The sequence below is a fragment of the Habropoda laboriosa genome, unplaced genomic scaffold (genome assembly GCF_001263275.1).
Source record: "Habropoda laboriosa isolate 0110345459 unplaced genomic scaffold, ASM126327v1 scaffold76, whole genome shotgun sequence".
Lineage (NCBI taxonomy): Eukaryota > Metazoa > Arthropoda > Insecta > Hymenoptera > Apidae > Habropoda > Habropoda laboriosa.
This window is the reverse complement of record NW_017100184.1, coordinates 1,061,530-1,082,047: the sequence shown is the minus strand read 5'-3', so window position 1 is coordinate 1,082,047 and position 20,518 is coordinate 1,061,530. Positions and strand designations below refer to the sequence as shown.

Here is a 20,518-nt window from a genome sequence, read left to right as displayed (position 1 = left end):
GAAGCACGTTTGACCTCGATCGACACCGAAATTTGATCACCGACACGCGAAACGTTCCGTTTTGCAACGGTGGGAGTAACGGCGGCGGAAACAGAACGGAGGAACGTTTGCTCGGAAATTAGTAAGCATCGACTCCGTCGCTACGCGTAATCGTGAACCAGCCCAACTGGAAGGGATATAAGGCTACGTCTGCGGAGCAACGCGTTGTCAGACCGTAGAGGATATCGTTCGTGGCTGTGCCAAAGGGAGAGAGAACCTTGGCATCGGCGTCCATCAGTAGTGCGTGCCGGGAGACGACGGAACCGAGAGACACTACACTCCGGCAGTAGTTTCCTCGCAGTGTACCGACTATCACATCGGAATCGATCCTCTGAAAAACACCAAAGGCCACGCCAGCTGGTCCTTTCGACGATTTACAATCCCGTCAGGGAATCCATTATATTACGTGTATATATATATATATCGTATACAGTCTTCTTGTCTGCTCCAAGAGCAACGATCATCCTGTGACTCTCCTTCTTTTATTCGCTCACTTTTCTTCAACCGTAAGAGTCGATAAGGAACCTCGTGTTAGGAGGACGTCCTTTGACCAACAGGGCGATTCAGGTGGCGACGATTGGCTACAGTGTGATTACATCGTGAATCGTTCTACTTGGTGGCATTCTTGGTTCCCTCGCGGGATAAGCTCGTGTCGAGGGAAACAGATTTCGGTCTCTACAGAGAGACTCTCGGCGAATTCTCTTCGCAACAGGTGAGTACCGATCGCTCTTTCTTCTCCGTACGGTCGATAATCTCTGTCGTAGGCATCGTGTCACGTACACACACCCAGGTTTACGTATGGGTTGGAAAGATATTACTCGTTTGTCAAATTTTTTCGAAAGTAATCAAGTTTTTCGTGCGTTCGACGCAACAAGTGTCACGACTTCAATGGAATAAACGACACGAAGGTGCGTTCGCAGGTTGCGAAATAACGAGGGATTAGTGCAAGAGGCGGTTACACGTGAGATGGAATACGAAACCACTCTCGGTAGCTTAATGCTCCTTCTCGGTCGAAGAAAGGAACAGATAACCGTGGATAATGAATTTTGCAACCACTCGATGCGTATGTTCGCGTTGGAGAAAAAAACCTAGCTTCGGTCGCATCCCGCTATTGTGCCGAATCTGTCACTGTGAGAAACACTTTGGCGTGTCTGCCTGCATTACCGAACGATGGCCAAAGATTCTCCGATTTCTTCTTGAAAAATTTTGGACACGCATCAGCGTTCGGTATTGAGATGTAGATCTGGATTTCTCAAAGCTTGGAAATTCTATTCATTCCTCGATCGGTGATTCCATCGTGACGTAAATTCCTCGTTTCATCCGCTGTTTTATCTCAAATTAATCGCTCGTTCGTATAATAACAGAGTTTTGCCGCGCAAAATGGAACAGACGACCCCAGGCCCTTTAATTTGCAAACAGGAGAAACGAGAAGCCTTACGAACGGCAAACGCGACGCTTTCACTTGTCGAAAAAGGAATTCTATAACGTCGTCGCAAAGATTTTCCGACCATCGACGATAATAGTTTCTTCGATTGCCTTTCCGCGTTCCTCGGCGAGTAAACATGCAATCGAAGGCACAATCAGCGCGGTTAAGAGTCGCGTAGGCGAGAATCCGTCGCATTATTGCATCGTAAATATTGTCGTGGCACAATATTGAACGGCAAACACGATCCGTGTAAATAGAGCGCCGCATTGTCAGTTCTAATATGTACTCGAATATTTGTTTCCCGCAAACAGCTGGGCTGGGCGATCTTTTATCTCCGACGTATCTTTGCCGCTCGTGCAAGTACGTACACTCGAGAGTGGAAAGAAAAAATAAATGCAGAAATTACTCTGGTCAGTTCTTTCTTTGATAACAATTTCCTCCTTTGGGGAAGTGTCCATACTTCCATGAGCGGCAGTGTATATACATATATGTACACGATTGTCCAATAGGGGGAAAAACCGCGAAACACCGGATGCTTACGCGAGAACGTGTTTACGCTTACGACATACGAAAAATTCGTCAGATCCAGTTTCTTTCCGAGTGTTTTTACCCGATTTTTACCCGGTTTAAAGGTCTCCCCTGAGAAAAAAACTACATTACCATAAAATTTCGTGGAAAACGAAACTGGAATCGGTCGGCTATACGCGCTTTTCTTTTCTTCTCGTTTCGTTGGATCAACGAGACCGCACCAGAGCTTGTCTCGGTTCCACTCACGGTCATGGCGCCCCGACGCCCTTCGTTCTTACGTCCGAATCGAGAGGCATCGTTGAAAGTAACAGCGAGCACATTTTTTTCAGCAACTTTCGACGATCTCGAAGCTGCTTTATCGTCGTTTCTTTCGCCTCCGACGAACGAGAGGTTGCGAATTTCTGCGTTAAGGTACCAGTACGTCGTTTCTTTAGGTTTTAAAGTGTCCATTGAAATTGCCGGTAAACAACGAGGAAAGAAAAGAAAAGAATTCACAATGACAGGTGAATTAGGGCAAATCCGATTACAAAATCTGAATTGTATAGATTCGATTGTTCGACGCATATCAAAGAACCTTGCACAGGTCGAAGATGATCGTAGACGCTTGATTGGTTAACAGGAAACTTTGTTCGACTTTCAAATGGACAAACGTGAGAAAATCACGACTGCAAGCTGTTTCGCATCGTCGAAAGGTTAATACGACGCGTGTGTGGGTCGCCTTCAGCGGATCTCTTAAAATACCAACGGCCGTGCTCGATCGATGTTCGAAAGTGAGAAGGACAAAGAACATCCTGCAGCAATTGTTTTTCGTCGATTTTCCCTTGTTTGTCAATCCCGTGATCGTCGCGAAATTCGGCTTCAAGGTGGGGAACATTATATCAGACGCAGAAACCCCGTTCGAAAACAATCCGAGCATTTCTCGCTTTGCCCTTTTTCTTTCCAAACCAGAATAGTCCATCTAAATGTGTCCATCTAGATTTAACCGAGACGCGACTCGATAAACAATAGCAGTCGTTGAATATGCAATTGTAATTGGATTGCATCTCGGGTTTTGCGTCACATCAGGCGGCGATTACGCTCTCGCCGAAGCATTATTTTCTTTTGCTCGGATCGCGTTTGTTAAGCGAGGAAAGTTGTCACGAAACCGGTTTCATACATACGTTTTCCTCCTACGGCGGTTTGCCCGTGGCTTCGCGTAGGACTAACCACCGTTTCCATTCCGAAGAATAATCTCGCAAAGTATTCACCTACCTTGAACCCTAATTCCCGCATCGAGCCTTCCCTCTCTGCGGCAACTATCGCCGAGACGTATCTGGTTTAGCTTATTACCAGACCTGTAATCCTTCCCGCGGAATTCACTTTCTGCCCGGACTAGAGAACCAGTTCCCGATCGCTCGCCGCCCCGAACCAAGCGCGCGGCGTTGCGCCACGGAAAAATCTATGTCGAAAACGGGAAAACGGCTGTTCGCGCGTTCCCTTCCAAGGAAATTCCCGCTTTTGAACGTTTCAGCTGGCAGAATTGTGGTTGTGAAACGGTCAATTTTCATCTCAAGCCCGCGACACGCGTGTCTGACAACGTTCTATCGTCGAATTGTCTGTAATTTGCCGGCGGGGAAATAACTCTCAGAGTGGAAAAGTAGATTGCCACGTTAACTTCGCAATCTGCTCGCGACGATCGAAAATGCTTATGAAACGTGAATCGTAAGGAACATGGTGAACATCGTAAACATCGTGAACCGTTCGATCGTTGGAACGTTAAGCGATTCTTAATATTCGGGGTTACCGATTATACCGCGTAAAACCGGCCACGGGAGATAAATCGCGGCAAGTCCCAAGGGGGAGCTCGAAAACACGGGGGCATCGTCCGGAATTTTTGTGTGGGCTTTGAACGGTAAAAGGTATTGGTGGCGGCGGGCAGATTGTCGACACCGGGATAACCCAAGTTGGGGAAAAGGGGCTCAGAAGAAACAGCAGCACCTTAACGATCTCGTTCACCTTGGATCACGGCTGCATCCCTCACTCGCGGCGATCCTCTCTTTTATTCCACGGGCTGTCTGCCGCTCTCTCTTTCTCTCGATGACCAAGCCGTCCAGCCGTTCAGCTGTATCTGATCGCAGCGAATATTGCCTCGGTCGGTTACAAATGAATAATACTCGACGATTTTCAACCAGTTATCGCCCCTTTCTTTCTTCCTCCACCGTTGGTCGAGCATGAATGTCCACGAGGTATTAAGTAATCGCCACGTGTAACAGGCGTACTGAAATGTACACAGACCCTGCTTCGCCGGGACTGCGAGGAAAGCGCGCGGAGAGGTTTTGCGTTAGACGGAGACGGAATTGGTGGAAATTAATCCGCGATGTACACGCAGATCACGTAAGGTTCGTTCGAAGCTGAGGAACACAATGGTCCGGTTCACGGTTGCTTAGAAGTGCGTACCATTCTGTTACCGAGAGCATGTTAAACTGGCGCGCACGTGCCGCGATCCGGAAGAGATCAACACGCCATAATACACCGCGGTTCCCGATCAATCTTTCGACGAAAGGGAACGAGGAAGCGTGTATCTCGCCGGTGTCCTTCAACTTTGGACAGCATTCTTTTCTACGTCTGAAACGAGCTCGATAGAAGAGGAGGAGTCGATCGGGACTTTGTCCGAACGTTGATAAATCGTAAATCATCGCAGGCAGTTCTAGCGAGGTTATCGTCACCGGGAACAACCTTCTGTCTCACCTTTCTCCGTCAATTTTACGACGTGCGAAAGAAAAGTCCGCGACGAGCAAATTGTTTCCCGGTTGATTGCGTTCTGCTAATTGCTCGCGGTGCAATTAGAAGAGGAAAACGATTTGGATAGCCGTGGAATTGGTGTGGCGGGACCAAGGACACCGGTCCGTTTCACGCGGATGACGTTAGCATAATTCTGGTAATTCAGCCGCCTCCTGCTGATTCACGTCTCTCTCCCTCTCGCGATGAATCTTCTGGTATCCGAGATCTGTTCGATCGAACGTTACGAAAGCGTCGTCGAGCGTCGATTACGCTAACGAAGGAATGTTTCCTCGTTATACGGCATTAGATATTTTTCGAGCTGTGTACACCAACGGTACGGAATTCTCGTATATCATTTCGTCACCGAGTTTGTCGTATAGATCTCGGTGTGATTTATCGTTTGCTCCGCCTGTGGTACAAGGATAGCAGGATCGATTGAAAGCTGACGTGTTTATTTTGCAGAGTAATCGAGAATTTGGAAGGATGACGGGCATCGTGGAGTGGTACAAAGAGATAATGATCAACAAAAGTGGTAAAGATCGCGTCGAGAGAGAATCGAGGAAGGGGTAAGTGAGGTAATTTTGGAATTTCTAACGTGTACTCGTTCTTCTAGATCCCAGGACGAGGGATTGGTTCCTGACTTCGGGATTGGGACCGCTATCGGTAATCCTCGTTAGTTACGTCTACTTCTGCACGTCTGCCGGGCCTAGGTACATGAAGGACAAGAAACCGTACGAACTTAGAAACGTCATGATTGTGTACAATTTCATTCAAGTGCTGTTGAGCATGTATCTCGTTTACGAGGGATTGATGAGCGGATGGCTCTACGACTATAATTACTACTGCCAGCCTGTCGACTACTCGGACAATCCACAAGCAATGAGGGTACGTTTGGTACCGTTTCAAATCACGGTCAAGCCTCTCCTATCGATCGAACGTTAATTAGTGGAGACGTGAGAGAACCCAAAAATATCGGGTTGGGATGAGAATTTTTTGCAGAATCGGAACGAGATCTCGAAAAGTTTTAGATTCCCGATAGTGTCGGAATTCTAGAATGTCTGGGATTCCCGGGAGAGACGGGATTCTCGAAAGCGTCGGGATTCTCAAAAGCGTTGGGAGTCTCAAAAGCGTCGGGATTCTCAAAAGCGTCGGGATTCTCAAAAGCGTCGGGATTCTCAAAAGCGTGGGAATTCTGAAAAGCGTTGGGACTCTCAAAAGCGTAGGAATTCTCGAAAGCGTCGGGATTCTCAAAAGCGTCGGGATTCTCAAAAGCGTGGGAATTCTCAAAAGCGTTGGGAGTCTCAAAAGCGTAGGAATTCTCGAAAGCGTCGGGATTCTCAAAAGCGTGGGAATTCTGAAAAGTGTTGGGACTCTCAAAAGCGTAGGAATTCTCGAAAGCGTCGGGATTCTCAAAAGCGTGGGAATTCTGAAAAGCGTTGGGACTCTCAAAAGCATAGGAATTCTCGAAAGCGTCGGGATTCTCAAAAGCGTAGGAATTCTCGAAAGCGTCGAGATTCTCAAAAGCGCCGGAATTCTCAAAAGTGTCGGAATTCTCAAAAGCGTAGGAATTCTCAAAAGCGTAGGAATTCTCAAAAGCGTCCGGATTCCCAAAAGTGTCGGAATTAGATAAGTAATATTAGCTGAGAAAAGAACGCCTAAAAAGTCGAAAAATTGGAACCGCGGTCATGTTCGTTAAAGCGAGTCTCTCTCGTTCCCCAAATTTTCGAAAATCTCGACATTTATCTCGCGTTCTCGCACACCTCTACTAATTATACGTGAAACTGATGGTTGATATCTCGAATTACAACTTACAGATGGCAAGAGGAGTACACTTTTACTACATGTGCAAGCTGATAGAGTTGTTGGACACGGTATTCTTCGTTCTCCGGAAGAAAAACCGTCAGATCTCGACGCTCCACATATATCATCACACTCTGATGCCGATTTGCGGCTTTATCGGATGCAGGTTCCTGCCAAACGGTCACGGTACCATGTTGGGTGTCATCAATTCGTTCATCCACGTGATCATGTACACGTACTACATGCTGTCGTCGATAGGACCACAAATGAACAAGTATCTATGGTGGAAAAAGTACCTGACTACGTTACAGCTGATCCAGTTCCTCTTCGTCTTCGTGCACAGCGTCCAACTGTTCTTCAACGGGTGCAACTATCCGACTTTTATCGCGTTCCTACTCACGCTTAATTCGATAGTCTTCATTTACATGTTCGGCTCGTTCTACGTCGAGAATTACTTGAAAAACGAACGACGAGCAGCAGCTGGAAAGACAAGTAACGGTGCGGTTCTGAACAAAGCGGAATGAGTTTGGTGAAATTATACTTTGAATGTTCTTCGTTCGTTGTGCTTTGCTATGAAAGAACGATCATGTTTTTCTTTTAAGTATTTATAGATCTCTCTAGCGTGAAAAGAAACAATTTAAATGGAATATTTATTGCCGGCTTGGGAAATTTCATATTTCCCGCCTGGAGATATTCGAGAGAGAGAGAAAGAGAGTATTAACAGCGAGAATGAGATTGCCTGATCTCCGTGTTCCTCGATGGGAAAGAATGTACATTTCTATTTTACGCTTTTGTTTTTAAATTACACATTACACAAGAACGAAACGTTCGTAAGGTTTTTTTTTTTTTTAATGTTTCCACTCCTTTTGTAATCACGCGTGTGTACTTTCCGCCGTATTATCGTTATCGTAACGCTTGTCCGAAGGTGTCGATAATGCAGGAATCCTCCGATCGTACGTCGAACGGATTACCGATCGATCTCAACGAACAACTTTGCTCGTCGGATACGACAGAACAGCGATCTACTTTAATTACCGACATTCTGCAGATCGTTGAAAAATAATCGACAATAATGTTCGAAATCGAATTTTCTTTTTACAGTTCGATTACAAAATGCGTATAGATCATAGAGGGATGACTTTCGATGCAAATTTCGATTTGTTTTATCTCCCTTTTACTTTTCTTTAAGCATCCTTCTCTATTTATCGTTCCTTCGTAAAAGCGTTACCTTATCGAAACGATTGTGACAATAATGCGAGATCCACAGCTGCTGTCTTGGAACAATTGTACGATCTTTTTTAAATTACCCAAAAAAACGAATTCACGTGTGTATCGATACAACTGTGCAATAAAAGGAGCCATATTTTTCGATAAACATTTCAAACGTTCCTTCTCCCTGCTTCCTGAAAAGTCCGCGCGTTTGTCGATCGATGATCGACAAAAATCGGCAAAATTTCGAGGTAAATAAGCCGCGCGTCGAAGGCCAGCGGATCGCGTCGATTATACCGCTGGTAGACATACTTTAGTCATTAAAGGTCATGACCGTTCAACCCGAGTGACCTCTGCATCCGCTTCGGGTTAAAAATACCGTTCGTCGATATTGATATTATCATTTAGAGAAATTATACGCGATCCGTGACATTCGTGCGAAGGGACGGCAAGTGAAACTGAACTCGAGGGAGTTTTCATTTGATAATGGACGGTGTCGATTTCGGGAAAAAATCTCGAGTGATCGTTCGTTCGTTCGTTCCTCGAATCGGTTTCACAAGGCCAGGGTCGTTATTCATTCACCGTGTACACACTCGCTCATTGTCCGTTGGCAAATAAAGTGGATTGCACACTCCACGAGCGACACTTTGGTGTGATTTCAGTGGAATTTGTTGTCGATCAATTTTCCGTTTTGAATATGTCCAACGGTCAGCTAGAATGTTCTACCGATCGAAAAGAAAGTAATTAATAATAAATGGAGACAGAGAGCAGATTCTGTCGAAATAGAGAATACGTTGAATATTGAAATAATTAGTTTTAAAAACTTTCAAAGGGTTAACATATCAACGCATAAAGAGACCAATTTTTGCTTTAAAAATTTCCTACTTTCTATCCCTCTACCATGCCACCTCCTCTTCTCGTCTACAAGCTTCCGGTAAATCACTTGTGAAACACTACTCTACGTAATTCAAAGGAAACTATGAACTTTGGATTAACGGGAACACAATACGAAATCTAAATCAGCTAAATTTCAATAAACGCCACGATCTGAACTTTTCAACCAAGTCAACGATAAAATGCCACTTTTCGTCGTGCTTGATGAATATTCATCGTCTCCTTGGAAAGCAGCGTTACGAACCCTCGCGAACCAATACGAACTTATGAGAAAAATTTCACGTGAAATAAATGGAAACTCTCCAAGATCGACTTCTGATGGTGAAAATTATCCCTCTACCTTTCCCAGAATCTGTAGCAATATTGTGAACCTATAAAACGGTCAGTGACCCATCTGATTATATGCAAATTGCAAATAATCCGTGTTTAATTAAATCCACCAAAAATACATTTCACACATCGTCGTATAACTATAGCTGACCTGCTCTTTGTTGAATATTCCATTCGATGCTCAATAGTTGAATATTCCATTCCGGATGTCTAACGCGATTGCCGCAATTTCATAGTTCGCGTGTACATTTGCGCATATGTGAACGCGTCTCGTTCGATCGACCCTCTTCGACGAAAAATTTCGATACCTCGCCTTATCGGCATCTCTCGAGATTCCAGCGAAACACAACGACGTACGACAAGAGACGATGGAGCAGACACTTGTCGTACGAAAATCTCGACGAAGAAGCGATCGTGCTCGTTAGAATTCGACGAGAGCACGGTTCAGCCACGAGTAAGGTCATACACCCTCCAAGGAAGAAGGTCAAAGAAGTTAAACTCGTGACGGCATCGTGCTTCCGCGGGGGACTTCGATTCGACACCAGCGATTAATTAAAATACAATAGGAGCATGGTGCGGGGCGTTTTTGGCGGGGGAAAGAGAGTCCATCAGTCTCCCTGGATTTTCCACCAAGACCTGTCCATGGTGACTCCGATGTTCGCTCGTGAACGATCGCTTTCGCGGATCGTCGTTTGGTAAGGCTTCGATATTCTACCACCTTATTCCACATCGAACGTTACCATCGATCTTCCCCCTGCTCGTTTCGATTCTTGTCCCGTGTATCATGGCGACGTTGGTGCGACGAATCTACTACGGATACCGCTATATCAACGAGGAATTAGCAGGTATTGAAACTAAGGTCTAAGATTAGAGTTATTGCGGAGATACGTCGATATTTCTGTTTCCCGAAGATCCTCGAACACAGGACTACTTTCTCATCGGATCACCATGGGGCTGCCTCGGCATAATGTTCTTCTACCTGTACTTCGTCCACGAACTCGGGCCCAATATCATGGCGAAGAGGAAGCCCTTCAATCTCGACAGAATCGTGCAGCTCTATAACCTGATACAGATAGTAATGTGCGCATACGTATTCTACAAGGTAAACCTAAATCGTTACTCTCCCCTTTCGATCTTCTTACGATCGAGAGTGCAACGCACTCGAGCTTGCAAACTTTCCCATCTAAAATTACAGGCAATGACGTTAGCCTGGCTGGTCGATTACCGCTTCTACTGCGAACCCGTCGACTTTTCTTACAATCTCCGAGCGCTCGAGGTAACAAAATATATCCCTAAAAGAACACTGCAAAAGCTACGTTGAGCAATTGTCGATACAGATCACGAGGATCGTCTGGATATACTTCATGCTGAAGATCCTGGATCTGATCGACACGATCTTCTTCGTTCTTCGAAAGAAAGAGAATCAGATATCCTTCCTTCACGTCTACCATCACACAGGAATGATCTTCGGCTCCTGGGTGGCGACGAAATTTTTACCCGGTGGTCACATCAGCTTCTTAGGTACGTCTGTATTCGAAACAACACGGACAATTTCCTACCGAAATAACGAGAAACTGTTAAAAAATTCCACAGGCACGATAAACTGTTTCGTTCACGTGGTGATGTACACCCATTACCTGGCCACCTCGCTGAGAATAAGCAAACCCTGGTGGAAGAAGCACGTGACACAGCTGCAGATCACTCAATTCTGTCTGATATTGGTGCAATTCATATTGCTGGCCTGCTCGGAGAAATGCGGCTTCCCTAAATGGACAGCAGCGGTGATGATCCCTCAGAACCTCTTCATGATCGTGCTCTTCGGCGACTTCTACTACAAGACGTACATCAAGAAACGGAAAACCACGAAGAACGGGATCACGCCGGAATTGTCGAACGGGAAGGTGAAGAAGAATCAGTAAGTTGCGTTCCAACGAACGTGGCCGTTCTGTGTCCTTTAAGTTTCTCCATCTTACGCGAGACGTAGAAAATAGGGTGTCTGAATTTTAAACGATTGTCAAGAAGTATCATTGAATCATTATTCGGTTCGATTGAAAATCATCTCGTTCACCGCTAAACCAATTTCTCTACAACGAGAGTACAAACTTGAACGATCTTCGTCGCCGTCGGGAACACGGAGTGTCGAGGGTTTTCTCGTCTAAGCGAGCGTTCTATTCGATCGCACGTACGTTTCGCCGATCCTCGATTCATCTTTGTATTTAACTTCGTTTCATCGTCCCCCGCCGACTCTCCTATTAACGCAGAACCATAATCTTGTCTCCTCTGTTTCAACGCATAATAGACGTAAGTTGTGTAATTGTCGAGTACGCTCCCCAACTCGACGATCATTCGCGATAAGTGTCACACGTTGGTCGCCTGTTCACTTGCAATCAATAAATGTTACCTTGTAAGTAAGCGAATAATATACATATATTACAACAGAAACTCGTGGAGAACGACCTAACCCCGAAGAGCTCGTTTCGAGATCACACGTATAATTTCGCTATGTACGAAATGTCAATTGACCGAAAATTGTGGGTTAGGCCGTTGTTGCGCCGATAGCCTCGTTCACAGTCACGCAACGACATGTAAGGTTAATCGAGCGATACCGTACCTAAATTCGTAGTATCTTCGATCTACCGGCGCTCGATCCCGATCTGGATTGTCCTCGGTGTTAGCCTTCCACGAATACGTAAGTTTCTCATAAACGCATATCTTGAAAATCCCAACCGAACACATCGACGACTAGACAATCGATCGCGCGAAACCACCGAAATTCCTTACCTTCTCGCTCCGAACGTTTCTCGAAAATATTCCGCCGGCTACCCGGTGCAGCCTCCGTTCTAATCTACACACGACACCCTAACCCAATTTAACAAACACCCGGCGACTGATAAAAAATGAAAGCGACTCCGTGTTTGGATCTGCGTAGGAAAAAAAGCCGACCTACTTTTTTCACGCTTTAACCAACAACGCGAGAGGCGAAACTTAGAGAGAAGAGCACAGAAGCGGCGGTTTTAACGGCGAGTGCCGTTACGCCGGGCTCCATCGCGCTTAAAAAACGATCAGGAAGGTCGCTTTCGCGTCTCTCACCTCGAAATCCAAGAGAATGGTCGCACATCGAACAGGAGCATTCGTCTTCGTGCAGCTGTATCTGGCGCCACCCTGCGCCACGATCTATGCTTCTCAGACAAGGTCGGAAGAATTGTTCGATTTGACAACGAGATAGTACCACCTGTGGACAGAGCTAGTCGTTCGTTACGTATAACAGTTACATTGGAAAGTGTCGCTGGTCCACACGGGTTCCGTTACCCGCCGTTTCTCAATGATCCACGAAACACGGCCACGCTGTGCGTATTTCTAGGACACTAGGGGAGAGTAAGGGAAAAATTGACAAGCACAATGACTCGTGAATGCAGCTGATGGATAGACGCGTATTTCACGCGTTCTTCAGGTGTGCCTAGGTTAATTGTGAATTCGCCCAGTGTTAAGGAGGGTAATTGAGGTTGCAGCCGGCTGTTGTATGGAAGATTTCGCCATATGCAAATCGTTCTACCGGTAAACTCAATCGTTTTTCTTCACGCACGTTCCGGAGGAATTGTCGACGTTTTAACACCCACTGCTAAAAACCTTCGCCGTTTTGACATAGTTTTAGGAATTTCTCGCTGGCTTCGAACCGTCCCGGTGACTTACTTCGCTGCGTTAGAAAGCACCTTCGAGAAGCTCGTAACGAGTTTCGTTTGCAAAGTGACGATTGGCCGAGGCGCCATTCCTCTCGGCCGTCCAAGAAACGCTCTGGTTCTGAATTTACGAGCCATCGACACCATGCCTGCAATTTCTCCGTGGTAAAACTTGGAAAAGACGCGCGTGTACAGTTGCACGATCGTTTTACTGTTCTGCCTGGCTGTGGAGTTCTCGAGGAGAAGGAACGGCAGAGATGGGGGGATTGTAGGACGCTTAGTCGAGAAGTGGACAATTTTTCGAATTGTTATGCCGAGTGTTTTTGTCTGGAAGACAAACACCGTGGTATCCAAAGTGAGCACAGTATAATAGCAAGTTTAACGCGTAGAATAAATTTAACTTCAAAGTGGAATCGTGAGGTAAACGCGCCATACTGTTTAACCTAGGATACGTATATTGCGTGGTTCGATGCAAATATTGAACCGTGGTAATAGTCGCGAAATTAAAGAGATCCCTTTTTCACGTCTGCGAACGGCTTAACAGGGCAAACACCGTCTCACGTTCGAATCCATTTCCTCCACGGTGTCAATCCACGTCTCTTTATTCCGGTCAAATAGCCGCGTCGCGGACGAACCTTCTATTTGTGCGACCTTTATCTTTCGTTTTAATCGAAGGCTTTACATTTCTTGCATATTCATCTGTCGACGCTCCATACCCGCTTCACCATTTTTCTGTTTTTTTCAACTTTAATTTGATCGATTGCTGCACCTGTGTACCTTGGCTAATTTACCAATCAGCATTGCGTCGGAGCGAACAACGCAGAAATCCTGACCTTAATAAACTCCACGGGCGAATATCGTTAACCTAATTGCTCACGATCCAGCATTCTTCTATCTAACATGATTAAACCGCCGTATTCTTCATGTTGAAGCGCTGAAATCGAACAACCGCACCTCTCCTCCGTCTAACCAAACCACAAATCGCCGCACAGATTTATCGAGCATATTAATCAAAACGGGTTTCACGCATCTCGTTGTGACTCACGGTTCTTCGACGACCTAGTCCTCATCCCTTCCTCCTCCTCTAAGCCCGCCGGGCGGCGGAAGTCTCGATTTTACAGCAAGTTCGAACGCTCGTGGTGGGGCACGCGAAGAAGATCGAGGTTTTGGTCCTCTTGCCGGCTACTTTCGTCGTCAGGTGTTCAGTTTTTGATTCGCGGCTCCTCCTTCATCATCTCCGCCTCTCGGCAGACGTTGATAAATAGTACTACGAAGAAGAACCCGACGTCGAGTGCTAGTGTCTTCGATGCTGATGCGTTTCGACGCAAGAACATCGTGACTTTCTGTTGCGTCCAAGTTGATCCGAGCTTCTCGAGGATTTCAGGTGAAACCTCGCTCAAATTGTGTAAGTAGAGACACTTTTTTATTACTTCCAATTAACACTCGGCGAGATTTTCTTCTGCAAATGACACTTCAAGTTCGTGAACACTTTTTTCAAACCTCTCTTAGAATTACCTATTCGATAAGAAGAGAACGGGAAGCCTGTCAATATGTCGGGTTTAATGCGCTTGGTGGTCAACAACTACAACGAGATCCTGCAGACCAACAAAGGTAATCGTGTGAGAAACTCGGATAGTTTTTGTTTGCTAGAAACTTCGAAGCGATTACAATAGCTAATCTATGCAACTTGTTTCGACAACAATGAGAGAATATTCACCAACGATCCGTTCAACTTTCGTTTCATTCACGATAGCAGACGCGAAGGGAACTCTTGTATAACTAAGTCGCCGTGAAAGTGTCGACACGTGCCTATGTAAGCACTTTTGTATTTCAGAAATCATGGTGGATTCCTGGCCGATGATGGGCTCACCTGGCCCTATGTTGTGCATCGTGGGGACCTACTTAGCGTTCGTTTTGAAAGTCGGCCCGAAAATGATGGAAAAGAGGCCAGCCTTCCAGTTGAACTTTCTGCTGATCGCTTACAATGCCTTTCAAGTGCTTTTCAGTATCTGGCTGACGCTCAGAGTAATGAATATTCTATAATCTCCATTCACAGTTACCAACGGCCTCGATCAATTTTTCCTAATTACTATTCACATATATTTCACAACAGTCGCTGGAACCCGGTGTAGGTCCTCTGATATTCTCACCGAAATGCAACTCTGCAAATCGAACGCCTATCGACATCAACGTGCAAGCTTCCGTAAGTAAATACTAGGTGTACAAATGAATTCGTGGCCCTTGCGATTGTCAGAGTTCTCAACTTGCTTCTACCAGCAAAACAAAGCATGTCCGGGTTTGTGACACGCTCGCACCAAAAGGTCAGTTTTGAGAACAAAGACGCTTCGTAGCTCCGCGAAAATATAAGTAATTTCTTGCAAACAATGGCTTTAGAATTTCTATCTTCCGGCGTCCTCGATAGCCGAAGACGTGTCATAAACCAGGTATTCCTCAATGGTCAGACCACACCGGCGGAAATTTCCGTCGCGTCACCAAAGGACAGCGAAGATCGCCTCACAATTGCGCAATGGAAGGGTGGGTGACAACACTCAAGGGGGCACGTTAATTGCTAATTTATGCGTTCGTGAAAACCCAATCACCGTGCCTTCTTACACTTGGCAGGGGAGTCACGGCGGACTCCAGGAAAATTCGGTGATCGGTTTTCATTCGCAAAGATTCTATCGAGCAGCAAACCGACACCTCCGAGCTCTCGAGGTTCAGACAACCCATCTCCAACGTTCGGGAGAAAAATCACATCGTTCAACCACTCTACCAGTTTAAAATCAGTTACCCAAGATTGATTCGGCGAGTAAGAGTTTGAACATTTACTAAAAAGCGCGACGCGACAAAACACTATCGGACTCGGATGGGAAATTCTGCCTCGTGCGACTATTATCTCTATCGTTCACCTCAGCACCATCTAACCGATTCAAAATTCAAACAGCATTGCTGATTTTATACCTTCGAAACCGCCATCAGTGTTTCGAAAGGGAATTCGCCAACTGGCTGAGAAATGGAATAAATGTATAGTACTGAACTGTACTTTGGCTCTTTTCTAAAGCCCGAAACAAGGCCACGAATTAATTTGTACACCTAATAGGACATTTAATTGTACATTTACTTATACTGCAACATAACCTATTTCACAGGTATCGAAAGCAGCGTGGTGGTACTTTATCGCGAAGATGATCGAGCTTCTAGACACCGTAAGTTCAACATCCATCCTCGTTCGGCATAAAACACACTCGACGTTCCCCTAAAAAGGCAAAAAATTCGATAGGTGTTCTTCGTGCTGCGCAAGAAGCAAAACCAAGTGACCTTCTTGCACGTCTACCACCACACGATGACCTCGGTGTTCTCCTGGTGTTACCTGAAATTTCTTCCCGGAGAACAGGGTGCTCTGATCGGTATCCTCAATTCTTTCGTGCACATCGTCATGTACTCGTATTACCTGATCGCAGCACTTGGCCCGCAATACAGGAAATACCTGTGGTGGAAGAAATACATGACCGGGATCCAGCTGGTAACACTCTCTCCCCGTACAATTTCTCACCACTTTCTCGTCGATATGCAATCAACGACGAACATTACTCCGCGTTACAGGTACAATTCCTCATAATGCTCGGCTACCTGATGATGGTCCTCGCGATGGACTGCAAAGTGCCAAAGGCTCTTACCTACTTCTTCCTCGCGAACGTGGTGATCTTCATCTACCTGTTCCTCGATTTCTACAGAAAAGCCTACAAGAAGAAGAAAGTCTAATTCACGTTCGAACTTGAACACTCGTCGAACACTCGTCGAACACCAACGTCGCTGTCGTTCGAGAGAACGACGAAGAAAAAGAAGAGACCATTAGGGTAACAATAGGTAGAACAAAGGTGGTATCAAGGCTGCGACAAGTGAGACAGACAATGCCAGGGACAAGTGGTTCCAATTAGAGAGGTCCAAGATATCCTAGTTCAGTCGAGTGTAGACGATTTTCGAGAGGTAACGGGCTTCTGGGCCGATCTAGGCCAATAGGTCCAGCCGCGATCTGTTCCTTGGAGAGAGTGAGAAAGAATGGACGGCGATGTCGGAGCCTTGACCAAACCCAAATCGCCCAGGGCAATCGCCTCCGTCAAACAAAGTGGGCTACGACCCAAAAAAAGGTGAACAGAGGAGGAACCGAAGCGCACACCGGACAACGGTAACTCCTTTTTCCTCGACAGTCGAGATCTGCACCGTCTGCTTCTTCCGCTCTTAACAGTGCTGCGACGTATTCGAGAATACGGTCTCGTGATTTCGAATTATGGCAATCTTTCGGTTTCGATCGAACGTTTATTTTCGGCTTTGCCTCAAACCGTCCTGCTATTTCTTTTTTTTTAAGGATATTTCTGTGTTTATACATATATATATATACTTTTTTTGTACGCACGCATCGTGAGTCGACTTGCTCGAATAAGGCCACGCGACGGGTAAAAACTGTTTGAAAGTTATGTACATAGAATTGTTGCTCCACACAGTGCAAAAAAGTTGCAAGTTGACTCGCGATATGTCGGTAACGTAACGCCTCGTCGATTTGTTTGAAATATGGAGAGCAATCTTCTGCGGCGTTTCGAAGAAATCGACCAACGTGAAATTTACATCTGTCGCGACTGACGGAACGAGATAGAATTATCGTCGATCGTGACATATGCTAATATTTAATGATATAATTTAAGACATGTAAATACACGTCCCGTTACTATTTATTCACGCGTCTATCGATGCAACGAGATATCTTTATTCTCCGTCTTCTCTCCGTTCTCCGAGTAATCTTTGTTAACTGTTACAGCAAATCGATTACGATTCTTCGGTAAAAAAAAAAGAAAGAAAAGAAACATAAGTAAACGATTCCTTTTCTTTAGAATATTTTTTTGTTCTTTTCGAAAGGTAGTTTGTACAATGGCGAATAGAACGAATACAATTAATTGAACCCTTTGTTTGACGAAGAAGTGAAGAATTGTAAGGTAAGGTTTATCCTAAGCTACGTATGTTAAACACACCGGACGATATAATACAAAAAGTGTACATGGTGAGTTTAGCAGATTTCGATCGACCAACTGTCTCGGCTCTGATTTTTCACGGAGAAACAGTTCGTCGGTAGAAACCGCGCAACTGATAACCCGATTACCGCTATTTACATACACCGTGTGGTTCGTGTTCTCGCGTTTACAGTTCGGAGCGTACAACTTTACCATCTGTGTCGTTGTGGAAGAAACGTTTGGTCGCGACGACGGAAAGAAACGAGTAGGCAAGTGGCGTTTATTAATTAGAGAGAAGATTGCACGAAAGTCAACACAACCAACTCACACCCATAGTAGAGATTGTTACGAAGACAAGCTTAAAGCCATGTTCTTTGGATCCTTTCAACGCTTACTGGTACACTGGGTACCGCTTAAAGTAACGCAACCCTTTCCGCAACCTTCAATTATCGATTACCCGTTATAATTAATCAACTCACCCGTTAAACCGAGAGATATCTAAACCACGTGGATTCGTTATCCGCAACGCGTAACTACGTTAATCTGCGAACAGAGGAATCAACGCCTCCTGATTTCGAAATCGTCGGAGGGTACCTCGAAGCGAAGCGTACAGAGAAATAAGCATCGACGAATCGATTTCGAAGAGCAGCCGGTGAAACGAAGAAAAGAATATCTGTGGACGGAAAAGGGCGAAACAAGTTGCCACGCTTTGACAGGCACTTTAACGGGAATTCGGGATACGAGATTTCAGAGACACCGGCCGCGTTTCTCCTTATGAATCGCCTTCGTATTTCTGAGTAATACGGGAGCGAAAGAAAGTTGGCCACAGTTCACTGGTCGCCGTGTGTGTCTCTTGGCGTGATTGCGGGAAACGATGCGTCTACTACGACCGATGGTTAATCGGGGGTAATTGACCTTTCGTTATCCGCTCGTCCCTAATGCACTCCAAGTGGGACGGTGATTTTGTTCTGCTTGTATTCAAGTATCGACGAACAGTACCGAGGACCGACGTATATTGCAACAATGGAAGGCCAAGCGACGAAGAAATTGATACGTAAAGTAAGAGAGAATTTCCAGTTGACAGAGGATAGAAGAAACACTCGCAACTGAAGGTGATTCGAAGAAAATCCGATCGTTTTAGTCTCGATTTACAGGCATAATTAGCGCGTAGAATCGAAGACCGTCTCTTTCGAGCAATCAGGGGTAGAAGAAGAAGGATCGATTCACCTGAGCAAATATCTCTCCCATCGGAATAGCACACAAGGGAACAAACACGCCCGTTCGACTTTCGTAAGCTTGCGAAAACCTTGGAAAATCGCAGAATCGTTGGCACAGCCACCTTTCCCTCCCCGTTGAAAAATTCGTCGTTCAACGATCGATCCTCCTCGACGTTCCACTTCGGCCTCGTTGCCGAATGGAAAGCCGACAACGACTCGCGAATACATCCTGCTCGATTTTCCTTCTTTCTCTTTTCTTCCACCGCTGATGCCCGGACTAGTCCGTTTTCCCTTTCCCGTTCTGCATCGTGCTCCCCTTCGCCACTCCGTTCTCCTTGTCCTCCGTCGATTTCGAGCGCTTCCTGTCGGCGAACTTGTACGCGTGACTGTAGAAATCGGCGAACAAGAAGTAGAAGAATGTCGAATTCGGCAGGATCAGTATCAGCGACCATTTCGGATAGTTGCAGTCGTAGAAGAGCAATTGACAGCTGTGCAGGAACGCCAGGCAGAATTGACCCTGTTCGAACGTAGAAAGTGTCTCTCTTTTTCACCGATAAAACTTTCGATCGTGAATCTTACCATTTGAAGAGTCGTGATGTACCTCTTCCACCACAGGTATTTCTGGTACTGAGGTAGCAAGGCTGCTAGCAGGTAATACGTGTACATGATTATGTGTACGAAGCTGTTGATCACACCTGAAACAAGAGAGTTGGTGGTTAAGATTACAGTGATCGTTGAGAAAATGTAAATTATACCTATAAAAGTGCCGTGTCCTCCTGGATAATACTTGGTGGCGCCCCAGGAAACCATAGGCATCACGGTATGGTGGTACAAGTGGAGGAATGTGATTTGCCTTTCCTTTTTGCGAAGGACGAAGAAAACCGTGTCGAGGAGTTCGGATATTTTTGCCAGAAAATAAATGTAGACCCCTCTAGCAATCTAGGATAAACTCGTACTTAACGAAACTGGAAGAAAACGAAGTAGAATATCGTTTAGAGGTGTAAACGTACCCTGAGAGCTTCCGGTGAATTGGAGTAATCGACAGACTGGCATTTCCAGCTGTACTTTCGCAGCCAGGCTGCGTCCAATCCCTCGTAGAACAGCCAGAAGCTGAGGATAACTTGCAGAAAGTTGTAAAGGACTAGAATATTCTTCAAATGATACGGTTTCCTGTGCTCCATGTGCTTCGGTCCCCAGGATAGGACGAAATACAGGTAACCGATTAGAATGCTGGCACCAGGTACCGGTGACGCTATGAGGAACCAGTCTTTCGTCCGAGGATCTGAAACGAGACGTTCCAACAATGAAAGATGTACAGGGAAATTTCGGTGAAAGAAGAGCTGGTTGTATACCAGATAAATCGTGGAAGACGTAGTCGTAAAATCGAACCACCGAGTTGTTGTAGATGTTCGACATCCTGTCGATGTGGAGCGCGTTGCTCGCGTTCATTGGAGACTCGACTGCAATCGAGAAATGAGATAATAGAAAAAACAATTTTACCGATAACGAGCAAAATGAACGTTTCGTAAATATTCCTATGGAAATGTCAAATGGAAAAAATTCAGCTCTCCGGGCTGATTGGTTCATTCCGTGGTATCTGGTTGCGCAAGATGCCGCGGGATTAACTGATTGCAC

General features: G+C 45.6%; 4 protein-coding genes across 4 annotated transcripts; 3 read left to right on the top strand and 1 right to left on the bottom strand.

Moving 5' to 3' along the window:
• The first annotated feature begins 222 nt into the window (after positions 1 to 222).
• LOC108579357 (elongation of very long chain fatty acids protein AAEL008004-like) lies at positions 223 to 7,584 on the top strand. Its single transcript, XM_017942880.1, has 4 exons — positions 223 to 751; positions 5,216 to 5,285; positions 5,367 to 5,638; positions 6,568 to 7,584. The coding sequence occupies exons 2-4, from the start codon at positions 5,237 to 5,239 to the stop codon at positions 7,075 to 7,077; spliced, it is 831 nt and encodes a 276-aa protein (XP_017798369.1). The 5' UTR covers positions 223 to 751; positions 5,216 to 5,236; the 3' UTR covers positions 7,078 to 7,584.
• A 2,059-nt stretch (positions 7,585 to 9,643) lies between these two features.
• On the top strand, positions 9,644 to 11,389 carry LOC108579349 (elongation of very long chain fatty acids protein AAEL008004-like). Its single transcript, XM_017942873.1, has 5 exons — positions 9,644 to 9,831; positions 9,898 to 10,088; positions 10,182 to 10,262; positions 10,324 to 10,507; positions 10,580 to 11,389. The coding sequence occupies exons 1-5, from the start codon at positions 9,771 to 9,773 to the stop codon at positions 10,903 to 10,905; spliced, it is 843 nt and encodes a 280-aa protein (XP_017798362.1). The 5' UTR covers positions 9,644 to 9,770; the 3' UTR covers positions 10,906 to 11,389.
• Positions 11,390 to 13,989: 2,600 nt separating this feature from the next.
• LOC108579350 (elongation of very long chain fatty acids protein 4-like) lies at positions 13,990 to 16,531 on the top strand. Its single transcript, XM_017942874.1, has 7 exons — positions 13,990 to 14,068; positions 14,173 to 14,274; positions 14,498 to 14,688; positions 14,777 to 14,866; positions 15,813 to 15,869; positions 15,944 to 16,186; positions 16,267 to 16,531. Exons 2-7 carry the CDS (start codon positions 14,214 to 14,216, stop codon positions 16,423 to 16,425), a joined length of 801 nt encoding a protein of 266 aa, XP_017798363.1. The 5' UTR covers positions 13,990 to 14,068; positions 14,173 to 14,213; the 3' UTR covers positions 16,426 to 16,531.
• Positions 16,532 to 19,160: 2,629 nt separating this feature from the next.
• Positions 19,161 to 20,335, bottom strand: LOC108579362 (elongation of very long chain fatty acids protein AAEL008004). Its single transcript, XM_017942886.1, has 5 exons — positions 20,236 to 20,335; positions 19,894 to 20,165; positions 19,639 to 19,822; positions 19,463 to 19,578; positions 19,161 to 19,400 (listed from the first exon to the last, which is right to left on the bottom strand). The coding sequence occupies exons 1-5, from the start codon at positions 20,330 to 20,332 to the stop codon at positions 19,161 to 19,163; spliced, it is 909 nt and encodes a 302-aa protein (XP_017798375.1). The 5' UTR covers positions 20,333 to 20,335.
• Between the last annotated feature and the right edge of the window lie 183 nt (positions 20,336 to 20,518).